The sequence below is a fragment of the Rattus norvegicus genome, chromosome 4, assembly GCF_036323735.1.
Source record: "Rattus norvegicus strain BN/NHsdMcwi chromosome 4, GRCr8, whole genome shotgun sequence".
Taxonomy (NCBI): domain Eukaryota; kingdom Metazoa; phylum Chordata; class Mammalia; order Rodentia; family Muridae; genus Rattus; species Rattus norvegicus.
Window position 1 is genome coordinate 13946728 of NC_086022.1, and position 23757 is coordinate 13970484.

Sequence of the window (23757 nt, forward strand, 5' to 3'; positions counted from 1 at the left end):
GACAAGTCTATGAGTTCGTGTTTGTTGACTTTGTCATTCCGTAAGTCTCAGGAAGTTGGTTGGAGAGAGTAAGAAGGGTGCTAGGAAGGCATTGCATACCAAGCTATTCCCAGGGGCCGGAGCAGCCGTCTGTGCTGCGCAAACCTCTCAGAGGCTGTTCCGTCTCAGTTCGGCAACTGCTGGTAGACTCTAGCGAACGCGGCCTCCAACTTGTTCTTGAAACGTTCAGCTCTCCTAATTGGAGTACCCAACTAGGCATACAAATTGGTAAATACCGACAAGGGACCCAGATGCCAGGCAGGATTGCAAAGACTAATTCTCTTCAAATACCCCCTGTCCAATCCACACTGATTTGCTGAGGCTGAGTGGAGCCTCTTTCCTCCCGTGCCACAGTGCGCGCAGACCATTCTTTTCCACTCTGCCCTGGTTCATGCCCTGTGTCAACGTAAAGCACATGGGACAGGCCGAGTGGCATGTCTAACCCTAATTATTGGCAGCTGTCTTTAGGATGTGACGCACCTAATACCAGTCCTTTATAGAAAGGATTGCAGTCACCATTTCTGGGACAATTAGAAATGTCTCACTTTATTTACAGCCTATAGCAAGTAAACAGGTGTGAATGCTACACCGTGGGGCTGATACATTGCAGGACTCGTTTTGGCAGAAATCCAAGACAAGTTAATTCACGCAAGTGCAAAAATAGGTTCAGGATTTGTTTTGATGCAGGTGCAAAACAAAGAATCTGCAAGAAACCGGAAGTATAGAAATCAGGGTGGATCCATCTCCCGGCCATTGACATCGAAAATTCTCTCATCATCGTCTTTGAGATAACAGTCAATGAGTGGCCAATATCCAGTGGACGGGTGGATCTGCAGAATGGGAGGCTATGCTCGCTATCTGAAAATAAGATTTAAAATACAGATCTTTCACTGGTAAAAGTCTGTGCGTATGCATACATGGAGATTTTAAGTGTAAAACTGTCTTGGGTTACAGATCAGGATTTCTTCAACTCGATTCAAAGTCGTCTCTTGAAGTCAGACTGAGTTTACTGCAGTCCAGGGCTCAGGTGCTGGTTCCCTCGGAGAGTTGATTCAGTGTGTTTCAGTATTCTTGTCTGTAAAGTGGGAAATTGTGGGTAATAAGTCAGTTAGGGCAGAAGAAGAACAAGAGACGCCTTAGTTATGATACGCATTTGTCGTCACTACCTTCTTACGAGAGTAAATTGTAAATTAGTGCCTCTGAATTTCCCCACCTACATGTCTTTCTTTAAAAAATCATCATTTCAAAAGTGAAAATTTTTCCCTTCATCTCTCAATGCAGCCTTCCCCTCTGGACTTCTGTAAAAATATCTCAACCCCTCCCTTTTTCTTTTCCTTTTTCTCTCTAGTAGCATCTGTTTAGAATTCTAAGTGGAAAAAAAAATATCCTACACCAGAAGAGTAGAAAACTGGGTGCGTGCAATCAAAATAAGGAAAGCTTAGGTGGGCTCAGAGACAACTAGTTTGAGCCCAGAGATCATTTTCCTATTCATATGTCAGACCGACCGTCACTGCAAGAGTGGGACTGTCGCCACATTTCTCTAGAGAGCGTCTCCAGAAGGCTCCTCGGTGAAGCAGGAGGATGGGTATAGAGAACTCTGGCTGCAGTAGGCAGCTGTGTGCTCAGTAACCTGACAGAGATAGGAAAGAAGTAGCCAAGCATTCCCCTCTACAAAGCATTTGAAATGATGAACGGGCAACAAAGGAAGAAGTCGTGAGCCCAACACCCTAAGTTAATGCACCTATAACCCTCTGCCCTCTCCCGCATTGGCCACGACTGTCCGGAGTACTCTGTGGCCCTCCTTCCCGCCTGCATCACTTGTGTTGGTTTTGCGCTCCTGCCTTTGCTCTGGCTCTCTGCCCTGCCTTCTACCGTCCCTGAATTCACAGAGGCCTGGCCACATCCCACTAAACAGTCGCTGTTTCCAGGCAGCTCATAGGAGCTGGGCCTAACTACCCGAGTCACTGTGTTCTTGAAATTGCTCTCTGATTGGATGTTTACCTTTCTTGCTCCCAGGCCGATCACAGTCTCAACAGCCGGGCTAATCTCTAGATAAAGTGATCAGCTCCAAAACGCCCATCACGATCTAGGCATTTCCATCTCAATACATATTCAAAAGATTAGGCATGTCTAGAGTTATTAAATGCCCGCATGACCAAGGGGAATCCTATAAGTAATGAGAGTAGACCCTGCAGCAACTATCAGCCTTGTCTCTGACAATGAGGCGGTGGCTTCCCTTCATGGTGTTTTGTGTAGAACAGTTATTAAAGAGTTAATTTAACTAAAAAGGAGAAACTCTAAAGAAATTATTACCTTCGGGTAAATATAATAGAAGTTTTGATACTGGTGGCATTTTGGATAAAGAAAACTAGTGAGGTGCACAGGATGAGTCCTCAGAGATTCTTAGAGGTTTGGTTACCACTCTGTTAGCTGCTACCTGATAAGATTTGATTGTTTTAGCTGAACCCTTCAAATAAGAAGCCATGTAACCTCAAATTTGTTTTTCTTCTACATATCGTTCCTCCTGTATAGACCCCGAGGTCCGAAAGTACTAGAATGTCTGAGGTGTTTCCCACAGTGTGGGGAAGAGTCCATCCACGCTCATTTAACCTGTTGCTCCAACACATGTATACTGACACACATGATGTGTGTCATACATCCCAGCAAAGTTATTATGTCATATTCTAAATTATGGCTACATTTTATCATGAGCCTTTTTTTCCCTTCAAATCAATGTTCAACATTCCAGGTCACTAAAGAAAAGAAATGATGTGTGCTATTTCTCCATGAAAAAAAAAAAACCACTCTCGTGCCAAACTAAGCATTTGTGTAACACTTCCCACCGTCTCCAAAAGCCCTAAAAAAGCAGTTTTCCAAATTCCTATAGACTAACCCTGTCACCTGAAGAACAAGCCTGTGCTGTAGGCTCACAACAGACCCTCATTCCAAACAGCTAATTGTGATAATTGGATTTGTATAATTCTCACCTCAGAGCCTTCTCCTTCTGGCTCATTTCCACATGCTGGGCTTCTCATAGACGCTTGCAAGATTGAAATGAACCTGCTAACTCTTGGAGTTTTTTTTTTTTTAACAAACATCACTCTGCTTATGGTGGTCCTGGGGTATGAAAAAGCTAGGTGTTTCCTATTTACCATATTTCAAATGAACAGTTTAAAACAACACAGAGCACAAATTCATTAGAAATTAAAGGGTTAAAGAATGAGCCCTGCCTCAGAGTCACCTTCAGTGTCACTTGCAGGCACCCTGGCTCCTTTTGGACTTTTAATTGGCTTTAGAGCTCTTGCTAGCTTAATTGCTCCACAGATCTCCACCCTGTGACTTCCAGTGACAGGAAAAGTCTCCCTCAGCAAACCCAGGAAATGAAACTAGGGCTCAGTGTAACTGCGAGGGGCTCACTCTGGTCTGCATGTATCACCTCCATTTTCCTTCCCGACTTCTGGTCGAACTCCCAGGTGCCATCCAAGACCAGAGAAGTCCACGGGTTAACTTCAGTAGAGCCCAGCTAGTGAGAGAATCCCACAGTGCATCTTCTTGCTCCACCACAGCTTGAAGCCGGTACACAGAACTGGAGGGACATCTTGTCAACCAGTGTCAGACCCCTCAGGGCAGCAGGCTGGCATACAGGGACACAGAAGCAAGAGAAGGAAGTCGGCTTCTGGGCTTCAGGAAATGTCTAACACCTTAGGACAGAAGAGACTGTTAGATGATTTCAAAGCTCACTTAAGCTGTATTTCACACCATCTTATCTGAGAGTGAACAAGGCAGGTGGAGAGGCTACAAGACTTGAGGCTTCTGTCTTGCCCTCTTCCCTTTGACTTGCTCTGGAGAGAAGGGCTCTGAGCAGGTCTCTGGGGAAGAGTGCAAACGGCATTCCACACAATTTACATATGTATCCCATGTTGTTTAATCCAATTGCCACACATGGTGAGGAAGGTATGATTACCCATTTTACCTTTGAAGAAAATGAAAGCTCAGGAAGCCAACAGAGCTCATGCACAGGATGAATAAAGGCCCGAGAGTCAAGCCCAACCCATCCGATGGTCAGTTCTGTCAGAAATCCTTGCCCTTGAAACACAAGGATTGAGTTCAATCCCCAGGTCCCACATTAAAAAATAAAACTAAACAAAAAACAAATAAACAAAAAAACACTCCCCAGGCATATTGGCTCGCCTTTCATCCCAGCACTCAGGAGGCAGAGGCAGGTGGATCTCTGTGAGTCTGAGGCCACCCTGGTCTACAGAGTGAGCTCCAGGCAAACCAAGTCTTCACAGTGAGACTCTATCTCAAAATGTATGGTAATAAAATAAATGATAAAATAAATTAATTAAAATAAGAGCAGGTGGGGCGATATATGCTTGCTCTCAGAGCTCACTGGCCAACCAGTCTAGTTGGCAAGTTCGAATCCCAAAAGAGACCATGTCTAAAACTAAACAAACACCGATGTTGCCCAGGTGATGGCCGCCAGGGCTGTCTTCCGGTCTTCACATTCATAAGCACACATGTGCACATAAGCACATAAACAAGCACACATGCACTGAGTCAATGGTCCTGCTTCTCCATTACTCTGACATTAGATGACTTAGGAAGCCAGGATTAGAAATAGTTTGAGCAAACCTAGTTTTACCCTATATTTTAAGAAATCCAGAGTTGTTCTTTGGTACAATAGGAAATTCTCAAGTCTCGCAGCTGAGTCTGGGTGTCAGTGATGAGGGGAGCCACGGGCACAGCAGAGGCCACGGAGAGCAGATTTACTCTTCTCCGTATTAACGGGCACCAGAATTGTCCTCTGTAGTGCAGGGCGCTCATGTGGACTTGAAGCCAAGCTATAAAATACCAAGCTTCCAAGTAGCTGACTCGTTCTTCTGTCCTTCGACAGGCCGGGAAGAGGCAGCTGGTGAGCTGGGATCTGGACACGTCCTGGGTGGACTTCGTGCAGTTCTACATCCAGATAGGCGGAGAGAGTGCCGCGTGCAACAAACCTGACAGCCGAGAGGAGGGCGTCCTCCTCCAATACAGCAACAATGGCGGCATCCAGTGGCACCTGCTGGCAGAGATGTACTTCTCAGACTTCGGCAAGCCCAGGTAAGCTCCCACCCGGCAGGCCTCCAGTGTGTTCCAATGGCTATAGACGTTGAATTGTTATTGAAGTGTATCTAAAATGGTGGCCATTCCAAAAAGTCATAAAGCCTTAGCAGGAAAGCCAAGTCTAGAAGTTTTTCATCTAAGCCATTAAACAAAAACCACTTTGGACTCATACTTAATTCTTTAGAGATGTTAGTTGGCTATGGTAACACAAATTATCAAAGCACTTCTGAAGCTAAGGCAGGAGGATCTCCTGAGTTCCAAACAGTCAAAGCTACTGTAAGATCTTGTCTCAAGAAGGAAAAAAAAACTTTTTAAAACTGTTTTTAGAGATTTGGGTTAATTTTTGACTCCAAGAAAATCACTAACCATTGATAGCCAAAGACGCTCGAGGGTACAGCAAAGCGAGCCTGCTCTGCCTTTGAGGATTTTGCTTTTGTTCTGTGGCACACACAGTACAGTTATGCAAGATGAATTTTTCTTGAGGGGTTGGGGGTCGGCATTTTCACACAACAATACCCAGGCGTGATCCTAGGTGGTATGTAACTATAGTGTTTGGATTTTCTGAAACTTTTCATGTAACCTATCCAAACTTTTATTCTGACAACTAGAGAGTATATGGACTGAAACAGCAAAAGGTATTCACGAGTTCAGGACAATAATTCACATTTCATGGCAATGCCTATACCGGCCAACTGGTCCATTGTGTGTATTTAAACTTGGTTCTTTTGTGACTATGTAGTATTTGAAATTCTGTTTAATCTTTATAATTTATATGAACATGATTTAAAACTACTCAAGAGAATCATTTTTAGGGTACACATTTTTGTAATATCTTATCTTTAAATTAATGTAGAGATAAAATTATTTTTATATATTAGCCACCAATCAGTATTAACTTATGTTAATGTCCTGTTTTATACATTATAACTAAGCTTCGTGTTGAAAAATATTGAAGAAAATGCATATTTAATTTTCACAAATCAAATGTATTTTGCTGCCTAAAGTTTTACGTATTTTGTAGATTGGTAGTTTATAAGTTTGCTGTTTTAAAAAATTGATCCTCTTAAAGGTGACAACTTTCTATAGAGTTCTATTTCAAATATTGTTTTAGCCAGTGTTCTCTGAGGAGACACCATGACCATGGTAACTCTTATTTTTAAAAACAGCATTTAATTGGGGCTTTCTCACAGTGTCAGTGGTTTAGACCATTATCCTCATGGCAGGCAGCAAGCAGACATGGGAGCTGAGAGTTCTACACCCCAGTCCCCGGGCAGCAGGAGAAGAGAGAGATTCTGAGTTTGGCAGGACTTCTGAAACCTCAAAGTCCACACTTCCTCCAACAAGGCCACACCTACTAATCCTTTCTGATGGTTTCCACTCCCTACTGACCAAGCGTTCCAATCTACTCAAACCACCACGAATACTATGCAAAATCTTTAATTTACTCAAGCACAGTGACATATACCTATAAAAACTAGTATTGGGAAGGCTAAGGCAAGAGGATCATGAGTTGGAACACAGCCTCTATAGAGTAAGTTTCAGGAGGACCTGTAAAACAATAGTAAAATAAATAGAAAAGAATAAATTAGGTGGATCCCCAGGACCCACAAGAAAAGCCAGACATAAAGCTGATGCTCGTGTAACCAGTGATAGCCAGATAGAAAATGGGGGGCCCTAGAGTTCACTGGCCAGGTATCCTGTGCCACTTAGCAACGTTCCAAGCCAGTAAAAGACTGTCTCAAACAAAAGATGCAAAGTACCCAGAACTACACCTAACGTTGTTCTCTGTCCTCCACATGCACACATACACATGCATACATGCTCAGTGTATACACATGCCAATTGCATAAGCACACCAATGTGCAGAGACACACACGTACACACACATGTATACACACACCAATGCACAGAGATACACATGTACACAGATACCAATGCACAGAGATACATAGGCATGCACAAACAAAAATAAATTAAAATATTTCATTGTGGTAATTTTTATGGACGGCTAAAGAATTTGACCAGATTCAGACTTCAGATGACACTGAACCGATGGAGAAACTCTGAGCAGGAGTATGAGAAAAGACTATCATGGCAGCAAATGACTAAGCAGTATTGGAAATGACTTTTAACAATGATGCTTACTGAGAATGTCTGTGAAGAAAGCTGCAACATGTCCTCCGGACATTAAAAGACAGCAAATAAGTGAGACATAGTGTAGACGCCACAAAGAGGAAACCTGAAACTTACAGAATGAGAATACATCTTCATTTATGTTTGATTCCTACCCGTGGCATACTTTGTGTCTATAAACAGGAGCTAACAAAACAGCTTAAATTTGGATAAAATAAATACAAAGTAATATATATTATATTTTTTTTAATCCTAAAATGAAAAGACACTGGACAAGCAATGGAGCCAAATAGATGACCCAGAAACTGATGCCAGTGAATGGGGAGCTGGAGAGATCTCAGTCAGTGCAAAAGGGATGGCCAGGCTGGAGCCCCAGAACCTAAGTAAAAAGCCAGGGGTACTGGGGAGGCAGAACAAGGGGCTCACTGCCAGGGAAGCCTAAGCAAATCAGTGAGTTCTGACCCCAGTGAGAGACCCCACCTGAAAAGCAAGGAGGATGGCATCGGAGGCAGACAGATGTCTGATGATGTCCCCTGACTGCCACAGCACATACACGTGTGTGCACGCACAAAACACAGCCACGTGCACCTGCACACACATGAACTCAGACAGGCACATACACGAAAGTATATGTGAGAAAGAGCGTGTCAACTATTAATGAAATGACTGATTAATGATAACTCATGTTAGACGCAGTGGACACTTGAAGAGGGGAATGTTTTTACTGTCGCTTTGTATCATCAAAAGCTTTGAAAACTGATTTAGAATTTCTTGATCTTGGCAACAAAGAAAGCGCCTAAACAGAGTACAAACTCAGTGGGAAAATAATGAAGAGAAGAACTGCTCACACAGAAATGCACTGCATGTGAGTGTAAAACCACTTTCGTGTGTTTGTAATCATGATGTCAAGCAGAACAAACTCAGAAGGACAGTTCCAACAAATATGAGAAATAAGGATTGTTGCCCCACTAAGAGTGTATACAAGCTACATTTTAAGCACTAAGACTCCATTTTTAAAAGTTAATGCAAAAAACATGAGCAGAGGAGACCAAAAACAAATACTCATTAAGACATGGGTAATATTGAGATGGCATTGCATAAAATTTCTGTTTTCAAACAGGCTGCATACCATCTTTAATGCTATTTCAAGTGCTCTCTCAACAGGAAACAGAAAGACTGTCTCATGCCATCTGTAAACTATTACCACCCTTCGAGGAAGGACTTTGGAAATCTTAAACATCAGTAATTTTTATGACCTGGTAATTTCCTGTAAGAATCTTACCCAAAATCTTATCTAAACCAAGAAGCACATAGGATTTATTACAGAATTATACATAGTGAGAAAAATATGAAAAGATACACATAGTATGAAAAAATAGTGTGCCTAAAGGATAAAAATTATGTGAATATTAAAATGGCCTTAAATTATTTTTACAAACTTGGGAACTTGTTTATGGTAAACATTAAGTTTTAAAATGTAAGGAACTATATTACATAATGCCTATGTACATAACAAATTATCGAATGATGATACACATTAAAATTTTAATAGAGCCCAACCTTATATAGTTTGGTCTTAAGCTCACAATTTCTCTTTTTCACCATGAGTAAGAGTTACATTGAATTTTAGTGTAATAACAAGAAAGACAAGTGTTCTAGATGGTTCTTTCTTTTGTTACAATGTTACCATGTTGGTATACGCATGTGTGAGCAGGTATAGTCCTATGTGGGTCATCAGACTTGGCAACAGGCACCCTCACCTGAGCTATCTCGACAGCCCAAAATGTTTCTTCTAAAAGTTATGACCACCGTATGACCAATATGACACATTATGTGATATTGCTTATATACATATACATATACACAGGGTACTTATAGACTTGCAGGCAAACACTCATATACATAAGATAAAAACAAACAGACCTTTTTAATATGTTGCAGCCTTTACACCAAGAAGCCAGTGACTCGGTGTCCGTTGAAACATAAGGACAAAATCAGGATTCAGGATTCAGGATTCCTGTTTTAAGTGTCCTGTGTGCTGTCCATACTCAAGAGACTTCTAAAGAGCCAGGGGGTCAAATGAAACTAGACCTTCTCTTGCTTCTCCCTCTGATACTTTACAAGCTTTTAAAGAACAGCACAGCTTTCTTCCCAGCCATGAAGGATTTGTTTTTGTGCAGATTTGTCTACCTGGAACTCCCAGCTGCTGCGAAGACCCCTTGTACCAGGTTCCGCTGGTGGCAGCCTGTGTTCTCAGGGGAGGACTACGACCAGTGGGCCGTCGATGACATCATCATTCTGTCAGAGAAGCAGAAGCAGGTTATCCCAGTTGTCAACCCAACTTTGCCCCAGGTAGGTCTCCCTCATGCTGGAACAGTGGACCAGAGAAAGAATGACTGGCTTCCTCAAGAACCCAGTGTCAGACAAGGAATTAGGTGGTGTGGATCTAGTTAAATTCCTATGTTCACACTGTTTCTCTTCCCTTCTGCAGTCCTGGGCTGCTAGTTCAGAGATCATTCAGACTTGAGAAAGATTGTGAAGTCTAACCATCAATAAAAATGTTAGTGTGTTTAAACGATAATTAGATACACAGTGGCAAAGTATTTTCAGTTGCTAAGTCATCGAGAGGAAGCATGGGTGTATTTTTAAGTTAATTTAGCAGGTCTGCGTTTTTGTAGAAACATGAATGGCGTGTGGACCACATGTGACAAACTGAGCATTTCCTCCTTGTTTCCGGCGTTATCCAACTGTCTTCCTGTTTCGTCTGTGCTGTCCCTTTTAGAACTTCTATGAGAAGCCAGCTTTCGACTACCCTATTAACCAGATGAGCGTGTGGCTGATGTTGGCCAATGAAGGGATGGCTAAGAACGATAGCTTCTGTGCCACTACGCCTTCAGCCATGGTGTTCGGAAAGTCAGACGGAGACCGATTCGCAGTGACGCGAGATCTGACCCTGAAACCCGGATATGTGCTCCAGTTCAAGGTATTTATGCAGCAGAGGTCTTCCCGGAGCAGAATACAGATTTTTCATATTCTGTGGAGGAACGGACACACTTGAATGACGACTCCGTTGACTTAGGATGGTGAACCTTTTCAGCTCTATTCATTAGGGAAGTGGTTGGCGAGTTTTGGGGGTGTTCTCAGAAGTCGTTCCTATAGCATTGCTGTGTATAACTCTCCCATAATTGAAATTAAAATTGGCTGAGTATTTTGATGTGAGGATGATGTAACGAACCTGTCTTCAAACCGTCCCCGATAAGGCCCGTCTGTCTCACTGATGGTTTGGGGCTTATGTTTGTGTTGTGTATCGGAGGTCTAGTCCAGGACCTTGCGCACACTAAGTGGACTCCAAGCCCAGCCTACGTTTTACACATTTACTATAACATTTAGAACTCCGTTCCTGTAATTTGGCTTCACTCTGCTTTAACTCTCCTCGAATCATGTTGTTTTTCATGCTGTGATAACATGTCAGCAGAAAGTAGTGAGTGTTTACCTTGACAAGCTCTTGTCTTAGAACCTAATCAAAATTTCATTGTGTGCGTTTATAATAAAGTCCCACCGGTGACTTCCAGAATCAAAAGCAATGCAGCTTTAATGAGCTACTACGATGGTGTAGTCCTTATATAGCAATGGGATGCAGACGCTAAATAATTTACATGGGGAACTATTAAAGAGATCACTTTGGGCAGAGGCGAGGAAAAAAAAGAGATCACTTTATGGGTAGCTCTTCAATATCATCTCTGCAGGCCTAGACACAAGGTAGCTGTCACAAATAAAATAGTTAGGAATTGGTAGCCTACCTTCCTGTATTTTGATATTAAACTGCAATGGAAATGTGTCAGTAACTGCATGCGTCTACACGCATGTGCGGGAGACACGTGATGATAATATCACATACACTCTCTGAGAAGTATTCTGCTATTTAGCTCATCTCAAACACCTTGGCACAGCAAACATTAAATTCTCAGTGGTGATACTTGGAGGTGGAGTAAGTTGAATAAGAGAAACACAGTGAATTTTTCACGTATTCTAAAAGGGTGGCAGCATATAACGCTTAAGGGAATCTTAATTCTCACATCACAAATAAACATCTGGCCATTTGTGCTCAGTAGTTGACGATAGGCATTGATTATGGGTCGGTGATCAGTATGTACTAGAAGGCCTTAAAATGTTGTTTGGCATCATGTGTAGGAAAGTACACTTCTGGTGCATTCCTGGAAACTGCTCACCACCTGGCACATACCAGGTCTTAGGAATATAGACACCAAAACCCCGGCCATAGTCCTCAGGGAGCTCAGAGACGAAAGAATAAGCCAGCAAGGCAAATATAGGCGTCCAGTCACAGGACCCAGGAGAGCAGTCCCAGACTCTATGGGAGAGCCCTGCATGGCGCCTGACAATGTCAAATAGAAAATAGATGGGATGCGGAAAGTAACAGTAACCAAAAGGATGCATGACACCACATGAAAATCCACCCACACATTCATTGATAGGGGAAAAAACTGTCTTAAACTACAGTGCCCAGACCTAGTGCTGTGCTAAAAGGATTCCTTTAACAAAAAGAATACATGGAGCTTCTAAAATTTGAAGTGTTTCTAGGCCTTCGAGTGATATCACCACAGAAGCCTCTCCCTGGAGATCACCCACAGGGAGAGCCGCACGCCTCATGCAGTGTTGCATGTAATAATAAAGCAGTCTGAAACAAGAAGCAAGGGGGACGTTCTGAACACATGATCATTTCAGCTATATAACCAGAATATATGCCTCTCAATAAAGGGCAGAAAAACAGAAACAGCTGTGCCAGGGCGGTGGTGGTTGCGTATTTTACAGTTTTTAAACAATGGTCACTTTATGCTGACAGTCATGTGACTTGTGCATACCATCTCTGTGTCGTTACTTAATTGAGTCTATGACATAAACTTGGATCTTTCTTGACACTGATCTTTATTTTTCCTTTAAAAAAAAAAACTGATCTTGAACCAGACAGACAGGCAGACAGACAGACAGACAGGCAGTGCACAGTGTTTGTTCCACAGAAAGCAGAGGCAGACCACCCTTTGACCAACCATGTTCTGAAGGAGAGTTGCTTCTCTGCCTTACCTGTCTGTCTGCTCTGGGAATAAGAATGAAAAATACTTCCTGACTCAAGAAACCCAGAAGATGAGGGTTTAGTCCAGCTCCCTATCAAAATGAAACCTTGTAGAATGTACACTGGTTCTGGGCTCTATCTTTCTTATCACCCCCAGGTTACACCAACGCGTAGCAGGGACCCGGGCTGCCGTTGCACCCAATTAGATAAATAACATCTTTGAGCCAGCCACCGCCTAATTCTGCCCTTCGTTCTAACAGCTAAACATCGGGTGTGCCAGCCAGTTCAGCAGCACTGCTCCGGTCCTCCTGCAGTATTCACATGATGCTGGCATGTCCTGGTTTCTGGTGAAGGAGGGGTGCTTTCCTGCCTCCGCGGGCAAGGGATGTGAAGGGAACTCCCGGGAACTCAGTGAGCCTACTGTCTATTACACTGGAGACTTTGAAGAATGGACAAGAGTCACCATTGCCATCCCGAGGTCCCTTGCGTCCAGGTAAAGCCATCTCTCTCGTTGTGAGCCCTGGCGCCATATGGCCTGGCTGTTCCTCCCCAAGCAGTGACTCGAGGCAAAAAATGTGGATAACTGGAATAGAATCACCAAAAGAGCATCGGTGGGTGGGGAAGCCTGTTTTCTCAGTCAGCTGTTAACTCATTCACAAGCATCTGGTCCTCCCCTGCCTGTCGTGAGGTCTGGGCGCCGGTGTGCAGCAGGGGACAGAAGAGGCTAAGGGTCAGAAGAACCACGTGGCCTTACCTCAAGCTTTTGTGATACACAGATTTAGATTAATTTAATGCCTCCTTATGTAGAGTGTCCTTCAGTGTAAACGGTCACTTTAAATAGGCTACCAAAGCAAATAGTAAGAGGAAAATTTTTAAAAACCCGTTGATGGGAGGATGATATAAATGGACAGAACTCGAAGTGAGTCCGGGTCAATTAGGGAGGAACTGACTTAGCTCTCAGCTTCTTGTCAGCGAAGAAACACGGGATCATTTTATCCCCCACTAGTGAGTTTTAAGTCAAAGAATAAAAGCAGGCATGTTCTGATTTTTTTTTTTTTTGTAATGACATGTTTGTCCAGGTTCAGTATTCTAAAGTAAGTTTATATCGTGTCGTATCAGATGTAGTTGGTAAAAGAGAGAGACCATTGGTTCTCACTGTCACTTTAGGAAAGATAAAGAAACATTCTTCAGGTAGACACTTCTTACTTACCTTCTGGAGCCTTTGACTTCAGAACTGAGGTCATACAAGACGCTGTTTCTGGTGCTTCTTGATGGGGTTACACAGAGCGGGGATGCTCACTAGAGCCATTCAGCAGTGCTCCAACAGTCTTTCCTTCCTGGAATAAGGTAGGCTTATGCCCACATTCTTCCGGATTTGACATAGCCTAATAAACTGTGAGTGGGTGAAGCCCTTGGTTGTCCAGAACCTGGGCACATCCTCCGAGCTCCCTGCAGGAACTGAGTCTTAGGCTCCACGTGCAAGAAGCAGAGTCTTTGTCAAACTACGCTAGGTACATAAGCTGAGCAAGAAACAAACTTCTGTTGGACTAACTCACGAGGTTGGGAGTTGCTTGTTACCACAGGAAACCTCTCCTGCACTCCGATGTGGTAATGAAGGTAGCTTGTCCTCAAATCTGCTAAGCACTTTTCTGTCTGTAACATTTTCCCGCCTTATTGATCACCGATTGATCACAGATTTACTGAGCACCATCTAGCGGCTTAAGCTAATTGCATTCTCTTCCTCCACCATTAGTTAAGGGTGCAGACCTCGAGAACATGGACTTTAGCTGTTGGTGGGCAAATGTTTCTTTGTTAGATCAGAGACATAAAAATTCTGTGCAACCCTGATAAACTTTAAAGCAGAATCTTCAAATGCCAGCTATTAAAAAAAAAAAAAAGCTCGATATGAACCTACTTCAATCATCTGATCCATGTCAAGTTACATACAGTGTCTTGGTTTTGTACGTCAGTGTTATATTGTAGTTTAGCAGAAGAAAATAAAAGAGAGGGACAAGTAGAATGGGAAGGTTCTAGCAGTCAGTCACCCGGTCCATAGGAAGCCTGAACATCCCCAAGAAGCTCGCTGACTCAGTCTCCTTGATCCAAGAGCAGTGTCAAGGACAACTCTCCATCACTCAGACAGTTCTCTCTGAGAGGAAGTCTCCAGTCCATGGATTGCAGTGCCTGGTTCTGCACTGCCTGTCTCCCTGCCTGTGAAATTGTTCACCTCCATAAGAACGTGTGTAATGTTTGCTGTCTATGAGAGCCATGTCCTCTTGCTCCCCGTTCGTCTGATACTGTGTCAGTGCAGCCGTTCATTGTTTGTTTGTTTGTTTTTCTCACCTCAACCACTCTTTGTGGCTTATGAAACTGTGGTCTCAAAACAGCTCCTCCAAATACATAGCTGGAGAGCACCAAGTGGACCTTTGCTTCAATGGCGAGAGGATCAGATTATCTAAAGCATCCCTATGAAAACAGAGTTTCCATGAGGAGTCAAGGAACGCAAATCTTCTTGGTTTCTCCCAGGCTCTGAAAAACGTGGTTAAATCTGTGGATTACGGGGCTGGGGATTTAGCTCAGTGGTAGAGCGCTTACCTAGGAAGCGCAAGGCCCTGGGTTCGGTCCCCAGCTCCGAAAAAAAAGAACCAAAAAAAAAAAAAAATCTGTGGATTACAGTTTCCTCACTAGTGGGTAGAATAGCCCAGTTGGTAAGGCCACATGTGAGCAGTCAGGAGAGCTCGGACCTCACATCAGCAAATGTTCCGAGGCTCTCAATATTTGGATATTTTCTTGAGTTTCAGCTTTTGGGAAAAAATAAATAAATCTTCTCCATTAGAATCCAGCTTCCTGGCGAATTTGGACTCCACCCAGCTTGCTGATGGCTGGCATTTGTGGTGAAGAGCCCTCTGCTAAAGAGTAGTAAATATGTTCCGATTTACCCCCAAGTAAATGAGCTATCAGTTTACTTTCTGCAATATGTCACGTTCAGGAGGCTCCACACGCGCTGTGCAAAGCTGACAGTCTGAGCACTAAAGCTTGGGGCTATTTTGCCAGGAGGCAACATGCTTACAATATTTTTTCTAGAACCTCACTCTTCCAGAAATAATTCTGAGAGGATTTTTTTAGAGGAAGAATTCACGCTCCTATGACCACCGCCCCACCCCTCCCACCCCCTGCTGCCCTGGTTCTTGCCTGCAGAAAACAGACACTGGCAGTGATAAATATATATTGGTACATATGTCACTCCCAGCTCTCAGAGGCACCCCATTGAGGCACAAGAAATCTACAAAATAACTTGCCACAAAGGCTTTCTCTCCAAATATTAATATGAAATCTAGATACGCCTTTTGGCTAAACTTTGCCCTTTTTTTCCTTCTTTCTTCACACGGTATGACTAGTTCTTCTTCATCATCACCACCACCATCATCATCATGTTATGATAAACATTTTTTAAATTATTTTAGCTTTTGAAATTATAATTACATAATTTTCTTCTTACCCTTCCTTCCTCCAAATTTTCCCATATAACCCTCCTTGCTCTTTCTCAAATGCATGGCCCATTTGTGTGTGTGTGTGTGTGTGTGTGTGTGTGTGTGTGTGTGTGTATGTATGTGTGTGTGTGTATTTCTAAATACATAGGTTTCCCTGGAGAAGACTATTTCAGCCTCGATCCCTGAGCCTTAGGTGCAGAAGCTGTGTTAGGTGGATTCCTTGGGACTGGGCTGTGCAACTTGGCGTCCTGACGGGCTGTGGTTTTCTGTAATTGTCTCTGTCTGTTGCAAAGAGAAGTCTCCTTGATAAGGAGTAAACACTATACTTACCTGTGGGTATGAGAATTAATATTTAGAATGCGGTTAGGAACCCACAACACCATGTATATAACTAATATGTCTGTATACCAAATAATTACCGCGTTTCGGAGCTCCCAACCTCATGAAAATACTTCGAGGACAGCTGCATCCACAGATTTCAACAACGTGATTTCTATTTTCATGTTTCTTTCCTTCCCAAACAATCTACGGTTCAGCACAGAACTCGCCTTCCTCATATTCTGTCTGCTGCTCTTCAGGCAAGATCTGGTACCTCGTGGCTACGTCCAGTGCTCTCTAAATTATTTCCAAATGCCTCTCCTTATTCCGGCAGCTTTGAAGACACTTGTTACTAACTTGCTTGTGTCCAAACCCAGTGTTGAGTCACTGAGCCCAGAAGCAGGTATCAGTCGCTAGGTGCGGTGGGAGGATATAGAAGCAATCGCACAGGCCCGAAGCCTTGGTCCACTTGATACTCCCAGCTCAAGGCCGTCACGGTGATTTTTCTTTGTTCGTTCACAGGTAGCAGTGCTGCTAGGCCTCCCGTCTTGTTACTGAGAAGTCTCAGAATGAGCATCTTAGAGCTTTAAAGGGAGATGGGGAGGAATGAGGCCGCCATGAGCGGTAGTGGAGCTGTCTGCACAGTCTCTCCCATTCCGTTGTCAATGCCAAATAGCCAGGGTCCCTGTATATGTCCCAACAAAAAGCCTTCTATTTGATAGCCTCAAAAGACTGCCAAATTGTTTGTTGGAATGAAGGAGCCCAGAGGGAGCAGGAGGGAGATAAGAGACCATCATGGCCAGTAAACATGGTCAAACTATAAAATGTTATATACATGTACAAAATTGTCAAGTCATAAATGATTTTTTTCAAATGGTCTCTCTAGCAATAACCATCAAATTAACACGATGGAAGGGTGAAAATTAACTAAAGGATAATCTCAGTTTATTACTAAAAGCATGGAGTGGGAAAATAATGCAAACAAAAATCTATGATCTATCTGGCATCAAAGGTCTTCTGGAGGAACCATTCATGCTGAAGAAATCAGGCAGGTTTGAGAAGCAGGCATGACACCCAGGGACATACTGGCTCGGGTGACTTTGTCTGAGCCCTTCTGCATTCCTTCGTTTGGTGAGATGTAACTGTAAGAACGGACTTGTTTCTCCCAACAGCAAGACCAGATTCCGATGGATCCAAGAGAGCAGCTCTCAGAAGAATGTACCCCCATTTGGCTTAGATGGGGTATACATATCTGAGCCTTGTCCCAGCTACTGCAGTGGTCATGGAGACTGCATCTCAGGGGTGTGTTTCTGTGACCTGGGGTACACAGGTAAGACCCCCCCTCCCCCCGTTCATCATTCTCTGTGGCGAAGAATTCTAGAACTTGAGCATCCAGGCACTTGAGCTCCTAGATGTTCCATAGTCCCAAGCTACCCGGAAAGAAAACCTGCTAAGTCTCACTCCCTAAAGAGAATGTGTGTGTTTGTTCTTTATACTGAACAACCCTTTGGTTCTGAATCATGCCGAACATTGTGGTATATAGTTTTATTTTATCCCATTTGATTCTAAGAACGAATAGCTATCATAGTACTGCTGACCCTGTTTACATTTGAGGAAACTGAGGCAGAGAAGGGTTTTTGTTTTTCAACAGTTCTTCTTGGGTCACCTAATTAGGCATTGCCAGAAATAGGCCCTGTGCTGTCATACAGTCTCAGAAACCCAAACCAAGTTCTTAAGCACACATTTATAGGGTCTCCCTGAGCTCTTTAGAATTTCATATATATATATGCTTTTCTCCATTTAAAATTAAACTGCAACACTAAGCCTGAGACTGTCAAAACTGAAAAGAGCTTTATATAAGAGAAGTTGTTTTTACAACACTCACCTTTGGGTGTTGCCATAGCAAAAGTTTCAAGAGAGCCGAGATTAAAGCATAAAATTGGAGAAAATATCTTAAGCTACAAAATCTTCCTCTAAAGTTTCCCTGGCAGTAACATCAAAAGGCTCCTTCCCGGCTTGTCAGTGCTTAGGCCTTCATCTGGCAAGCCACCAAAGACAGACTGGCTCGCTCTTGCAAGCCTCCGCGTGTGTCACAGAGTTCCAAGGACAGCATTTTAAAATTCTGTATTGCCCTTCCTTGCAAGACTCTTAGTAGAAAGTAGATGAGTGGCTTTATGGTGGACACGATCTCTGCTCACACAGGCCCTCTAGGTAGGAACAACCATGGACGTCCGCCATTCCCAGTCTGCATTTGACAGTGAATACGTCACAAAGGCTGGGAGATGGCTCAGGGCTCAGAGCCCACCACGCTGTTCTTGCAGGGAGCTGGGTTTAAATCCCAGCACCCACACCGGTGACTCACGACCACATGTATGTCCAGCTTGTGGGGAGTCTGAGGCCTCCAGCTTTCGCAAGCACCTGTACTCATTTGTACAGATGTCCACACGTGCAGGGATGCACGCATACATACGGTTATTAAAAATTGAAAGAAAAAAATGACAAGCTTCATTGACGTGTTTGTTTTGTTGCTTTGTGATGGGGCCTAATGTAGCCCAAACTGACTTTGAACTTAGAAGGTGGCCAAGGATAGCCTTGAACTTCTGATCCTTTTGCCTCTGTCTCCCAACTGCTGGGATTTCTGGGATACAGCACACTCCTGGCACCAGCTTTCATGTTAGTGATGGCGGCTGTCTGTAGGCAGACAGTTGTGCCGTACGTACAGATGCGTCACTGCCCACGAGTCAAGTGTGTCTTTTAATACTTCGTGATTCCAACAAGACTTGTCCATGTTTCTTTCCCCGGAAGCTGCACAAGGAACGTGTGTGTCCAACATCCCCAACCACAGTGAGATGTTCGATAGGTTCGAGGGGAAGCTAAGCCCACTGTGGTACAAAATATCCGGAGGTCAGGTTGGGACGGGCTGTGGAACCCTCAGTGACGGCAGGTCCCTCTACTTCAATGGCCTTGGGAAAAGGGAAGCCAGGACGGTCCCGCTGGACACCAGGAATATCAGGCAAGTACCATTATGGAATATGTTGTGTAATATTTCTACCTGTGGATTACAGTGTGTAAAATATGAGGCCCAGCCTAAGCTGCATGATGAACTGGATGATTACTGAGAGCGAATGACACCGGAGTTTGACATTAGTGCACACTAGTTGTCCAGGCCTCTATGTCTGAGATATATATATATACTTTTTTTTCACCTGAGGTTTCAAAAGTTCTACATCCCAATGTAAACTGATGAAGCGAATGTATTTTCGACTTTGAATTTTACGTCTGAAAATGATTCCTCCTTGGCCAGTCCCTCTGTGGTCTTTTACTGAAAAAATTGCCCCCACCCCCACCCCCAGAAAAATTAGATGCCTACCCTGCCACCTACTGGTAGAACCACGAACTGTTTGTCTCTAAGGGCAGACGGAGTAGGAGCACACCTAATAGGAAACTCCCTCTGCTTTTTTACATCAATTAAATTACATGGAAATTAGAAGGAAGAAAAGGAGAAAAAGTAGATAAATTTTAGGCGTGGTCTTTACTAAAAATTCAGCATTGCCTTTCATATTTTTTCTGCCGTCTTTTCCACGTTCCCTCAGCATCCTGTCCATGGAAGGTCTGCCTATCCAACAGGGTCATGGCTGCCATGACAGAGGCACAATTCACGCCACACTGGGTATCAGGTGTGGGAAATTTAGGCAGCTCCCCCTAAGTCAGTATCAGACAGGTGACCAGCTACCCTTCCAGTGACTTTAGCTTCTAAATGGACGACACTGTTTCCCTCAGCTTGAGTTTTTAAGGCCATATCCTCTAGAATTTATTTTTAATTGATCATGAAATTGCATCAGCTGGCACCATGAAATGGAGTTCAACTTTTTTCTTCAGACCACTATACAGAATAAGGTCGTCCGTCATTCATATCCATTAACATTTTAAATGTTTGCCAGAGTGACTTATTATTACCTTTGTCGTGTCTGACTTCAAAAGTGGTACTTGAGAATGACAGGAAATTTTAATTTTTGTTCGTTTGAAACTAAACTGAAGTTTATGTGTTTGTTTGGTTCCCCCAGACTTGTTCAGTTTTATATACAAATTGGAAGTAAAACGTCAGGTATTACGTGCATCAAACCACGGGCTAGAAACGAGGGTAAGCTGAACTATGTCTTAAATTTTTATAAATTAGTTTGTGTGTTGAGAAGGCGTCTGGATGTCTGTGTACTGTGTGTCTCCAGGTGCTTGTGGAGGCCAGATCCCCTGGAACTGAAGTTACAGACAGTGGTGAGCCACCATGTGGTTGCTGGGAATTGAACTCAGGACCTCTAAAAGAGCAGCCAGTGCTCTTAACCTTTGAGCTACCTCTCCAGCCCCAGGCTACTGTGTTCCAATAGAAAACACAAAGTTACAGAAACTTTGTCTAATTAGCTTTTTTTTCCCCCCGAAGTCTGATGTGGATTTTACAAAGTGGTATTTCAGTTTCCCTGGATCTTCCCCACCCTCTCTTCTGCCTCAGTAAAAAAGTTGCTATGCTGACCCTCAACCCCCTAGCTTCGCCTTGTGCTCCCTCAGCCTGGAGTTCATGACTTTTCTGGGTCTAAGCAGAAACAAGTGACATTATTCTAGTGAGTTCTACTTCTCTGTAACTCCCAAAGGGTGGGAAAACAATGGGAGAGACTTTTGCATTCAGTGTGAAGGCTAAACTTGTTTGTATAGAGAATGTTTTAACTGTACATTAAACTCTACTTCTGCTCTTGGGCACTCCTCGGAGAAGTCTATGGATTTTGTGCCAAGAACCAGTCACAGCAAATAGGTGCTCAGAAAAGTACAAGAATTCTGTCCCCTCCAGACTGTCTCAGAACTGCTTATGAGGAGTGGAGAGGGAGGCAGAGTGGCCCAGGAGCTTGTACACAGGCATGCAGATAGAAAGTAGACAGACCAGGATTTGAACCACCGGCTCCCAGAAGTAATGCCTTTGACATCCTATGACTGACCCTTCATTCTCCTGACCTAAATTCTCTCACTAACTCTTTTTGATTCCTACTCTCCTCCCACAAATTATAAGGTGCTTACAAAAGCCCAGCAATGGCCTTGAAACAATGGTGGCTCCCACATTCATGTGGGTATGCTAGGATTCCTTCAGGAGCCCTGCGTGTGACTGGTTCTTGGCACAAAATCCATAGACTTCTCCGATGGTTCTTCCCCCAAACTTTATCATCTTAAAGCAGCATCAGCTTTTACACCATTACCATCTGAGTGTGTTACCACGTCAGGCTGTGACTATATATGATGCCCTGGATCGAACCATACCTGGTAGTCAACAGACTAGGGAGAGCTCTGCTTAGCACTGAACACCCTCTCCATATCATCCCTGTCTGAAGCTTTCAATAGGTCCCTGTCTTAATGTTTTTTGCTCTAGTGATTATTCAAATCATCCTTTTGCTGAGGAAGCAGTCTAGAAACTGCAGTGGGCCATGTTGCAGTCCTTCGTGTCTTCTTCAGATGCGTATATAATCTGTTCGAGGTCTGATGTGCTGTGGTCACTGCAGATAGATATCACCACAGTGTCATCACATATGCAGCAGCCACCGTGAGCTGGGCTGTGCTGAAGTAACAAGTAACCCCTCAGAACAAAAAGGAAATACAATCTTTTCTTCACTGCCCATTGGATTATCTGGTGTCCTCACTCCAGCACTCAAAATGCTAAGGCTCTGTCTGCTGGGTGTCGCCAGCCACGTGGCAGAGAGAACGTGTGTAGGCAGGTGAACAGTCGGGATAGCACGAGTGGCCACCCAGCAGCCAGGTCTATTAAAAAAAAAATCCCTCGGGTAGTAAACTATGAAGAAAAAGAAAAGGAGAAAATGTTAGACTTTGAGAGAAAGGCAGAAACAAACTGTTGAGATGGAAAGTTAGCACCTAGGGATGGTGATTTTGATAAAACGGTCTGGCTACCATCTCACCAAGCAAATGACAGTTGATCAATTTGATCCAACAGAAGTTGAGTATTGCAAAAAAAAAATTCCGTATTTGTACTCTTGTGCGTATATAAGGTTTAAAAAGGGAATTGTGGGAAACACATACTTATCACTGACATGGGACTCACTGTAAACTTGCTACACATGCCCTTCGCACTGTGGGACCTGTTCCCTCAGGATCCTCTTAGGAGCAAGCAGTTTGTTCTCCGCTAGCCCTGAACCATTTCCTTAGACTTGGCGTCATCCATATAATTCACACGCGTAGGCATTTCTCATCCTTTTAGTGAAGCCTGGTTGTTAGCATGTAAATCTGACTAACTCCTTGAGCAATTCTCTCCCGGTGATGAAGGTGAGGATTCTTTACTGACTCGAGCTGAAGCCTCAATTTACATACTTGGAATTAAAGTCCAAATTAGGCCTCCTTCAGTAAGACTAGGCAGGATGCAGATGGAGTTGTGGTTTAAAAAGAGAAATAAATGCCTTGCACGCTTTAAACATTCAGTGGGTGTGCTAAAATGACTTGGCCCATTCAGACGTACAATGCGTTAGATGGCACAGTCAATGAGGCTTAGCAACTGGCATAAACTGGATTCTGCTGCTCTCCTCCTGACATCCCTCCGCTCGCACACTTCTCTGGGACGTCCCTCCCCATCACAGTTCGGAACTTAAGTTCCTTCTCCGTAGACCTCATTGCTGTGTGTAGGTAGGCAGGGCTCTCCCCACAAAGCTAAGGAGGGAGAAAGGCAGAAGCAAGATCCAGACGGAGGACACCTCTCCTGAGAGTGCCTCTCTCGCGTTTTGATGAACACCTCAAATCTGTCGGAATCTGCATTCGCTAACATGGGAATTCTGATTTAGGGGGATGGCATGCTGCATGACAAGTTATCATAAAGACCAAGTGCCTGAAGGTTCCAAATGTGTGTTACCTCATGATTCTCCTGCAAGGCTGGAGAAGACACTGCTCAACTGACAGGCTCTAGGTCACTCTCTCATGAGGCTGCAGTCAAGGCAGCGGACAGACCGGACAAAGGTTGGGAGGCTGCTGAGGGCCGGTGATGTTTCAAGAACTGGCCAGAGGCTTTGTGCAGATTCTCTCTATCCTTGCAGACCTGTCCAGACTGTTAGAATATCTTCTTACATGGAAGTCTGCTTCCACATAGACACACAGGGCTCACGCTGTTTAGTGAGCCCCGCGCTCCTGAGCTCCCTTCCTGGCCCAATTGCTGTGCTTCTAATGGCCTGATTTCAAACACCATGTGGTTCCTACCACATTCTGCTCATTAGAAGCCAGTTATTAAACCTCTCTGAACTCAGGGAAGAGATTTAGTTTCTGCTCTTTTTAAAAAAGTGTATCTATTCATGTATAGGAGTGCCCTGTGAGTGTGTGTGCCTGTATGACAGAAGAGGGCATCAGATCCCATTACAGATGGTTGTGAGCCACCATGTGGTTGCTGGGAATCGAACTCAGGACCTCTAGAAGAGCAGCCAGTGCTGCTAACCACTGAGCCATCTCTCCAGCCCTAAGTTCCACCTTTTAAGGAAAGAAGCATCAGTGAGTTTGGGAACGTACTTTTAAAACTATCGCAGAGAAAGAGCACCTTTTCAGATGATGCCAGAG

At 43.8% G+C, this 23757-nt stretch overlaps 1 protein-coding gene across 4 annotated transcripts in view; it reads left to right on the plus strand.

The window, feature by feature from the left end:
* Positions 1–23757, plus strand: part of Reln (reelin) — a 426762-nt gene that overhangs the window by 318288 nt on the left and 84717 nt on the right. For all 4 annotated transcript variants that reach the window (XM_039107060.2, XM_006235873.4, XM_039107062.2 and 1 more), the window contains exons 25-31: positions 4937–5142; positions 9459–9630; positions 10061–10261; positions 12628–12860; positions 17349–17506; positions 18982–19189; positions 20241–20317. In XM_039107060.2, the coding sequence (XP_038962988.1) occupies positions 4937–5142; positions 9459–9630; positions 10061–10261; positions 12628–12860; positions 17349–17506; positions 18982–19189; positions 20241–20317 (1255 nt within the window). The remainder of the gene's footprint in view (positions 1–4936; positions 5143–9458; positions 9631–10060; positions 10262–12627; positions 12861–17348; positions 17507–18981; positions 19190–20240; positions 20318–23757) is intronic.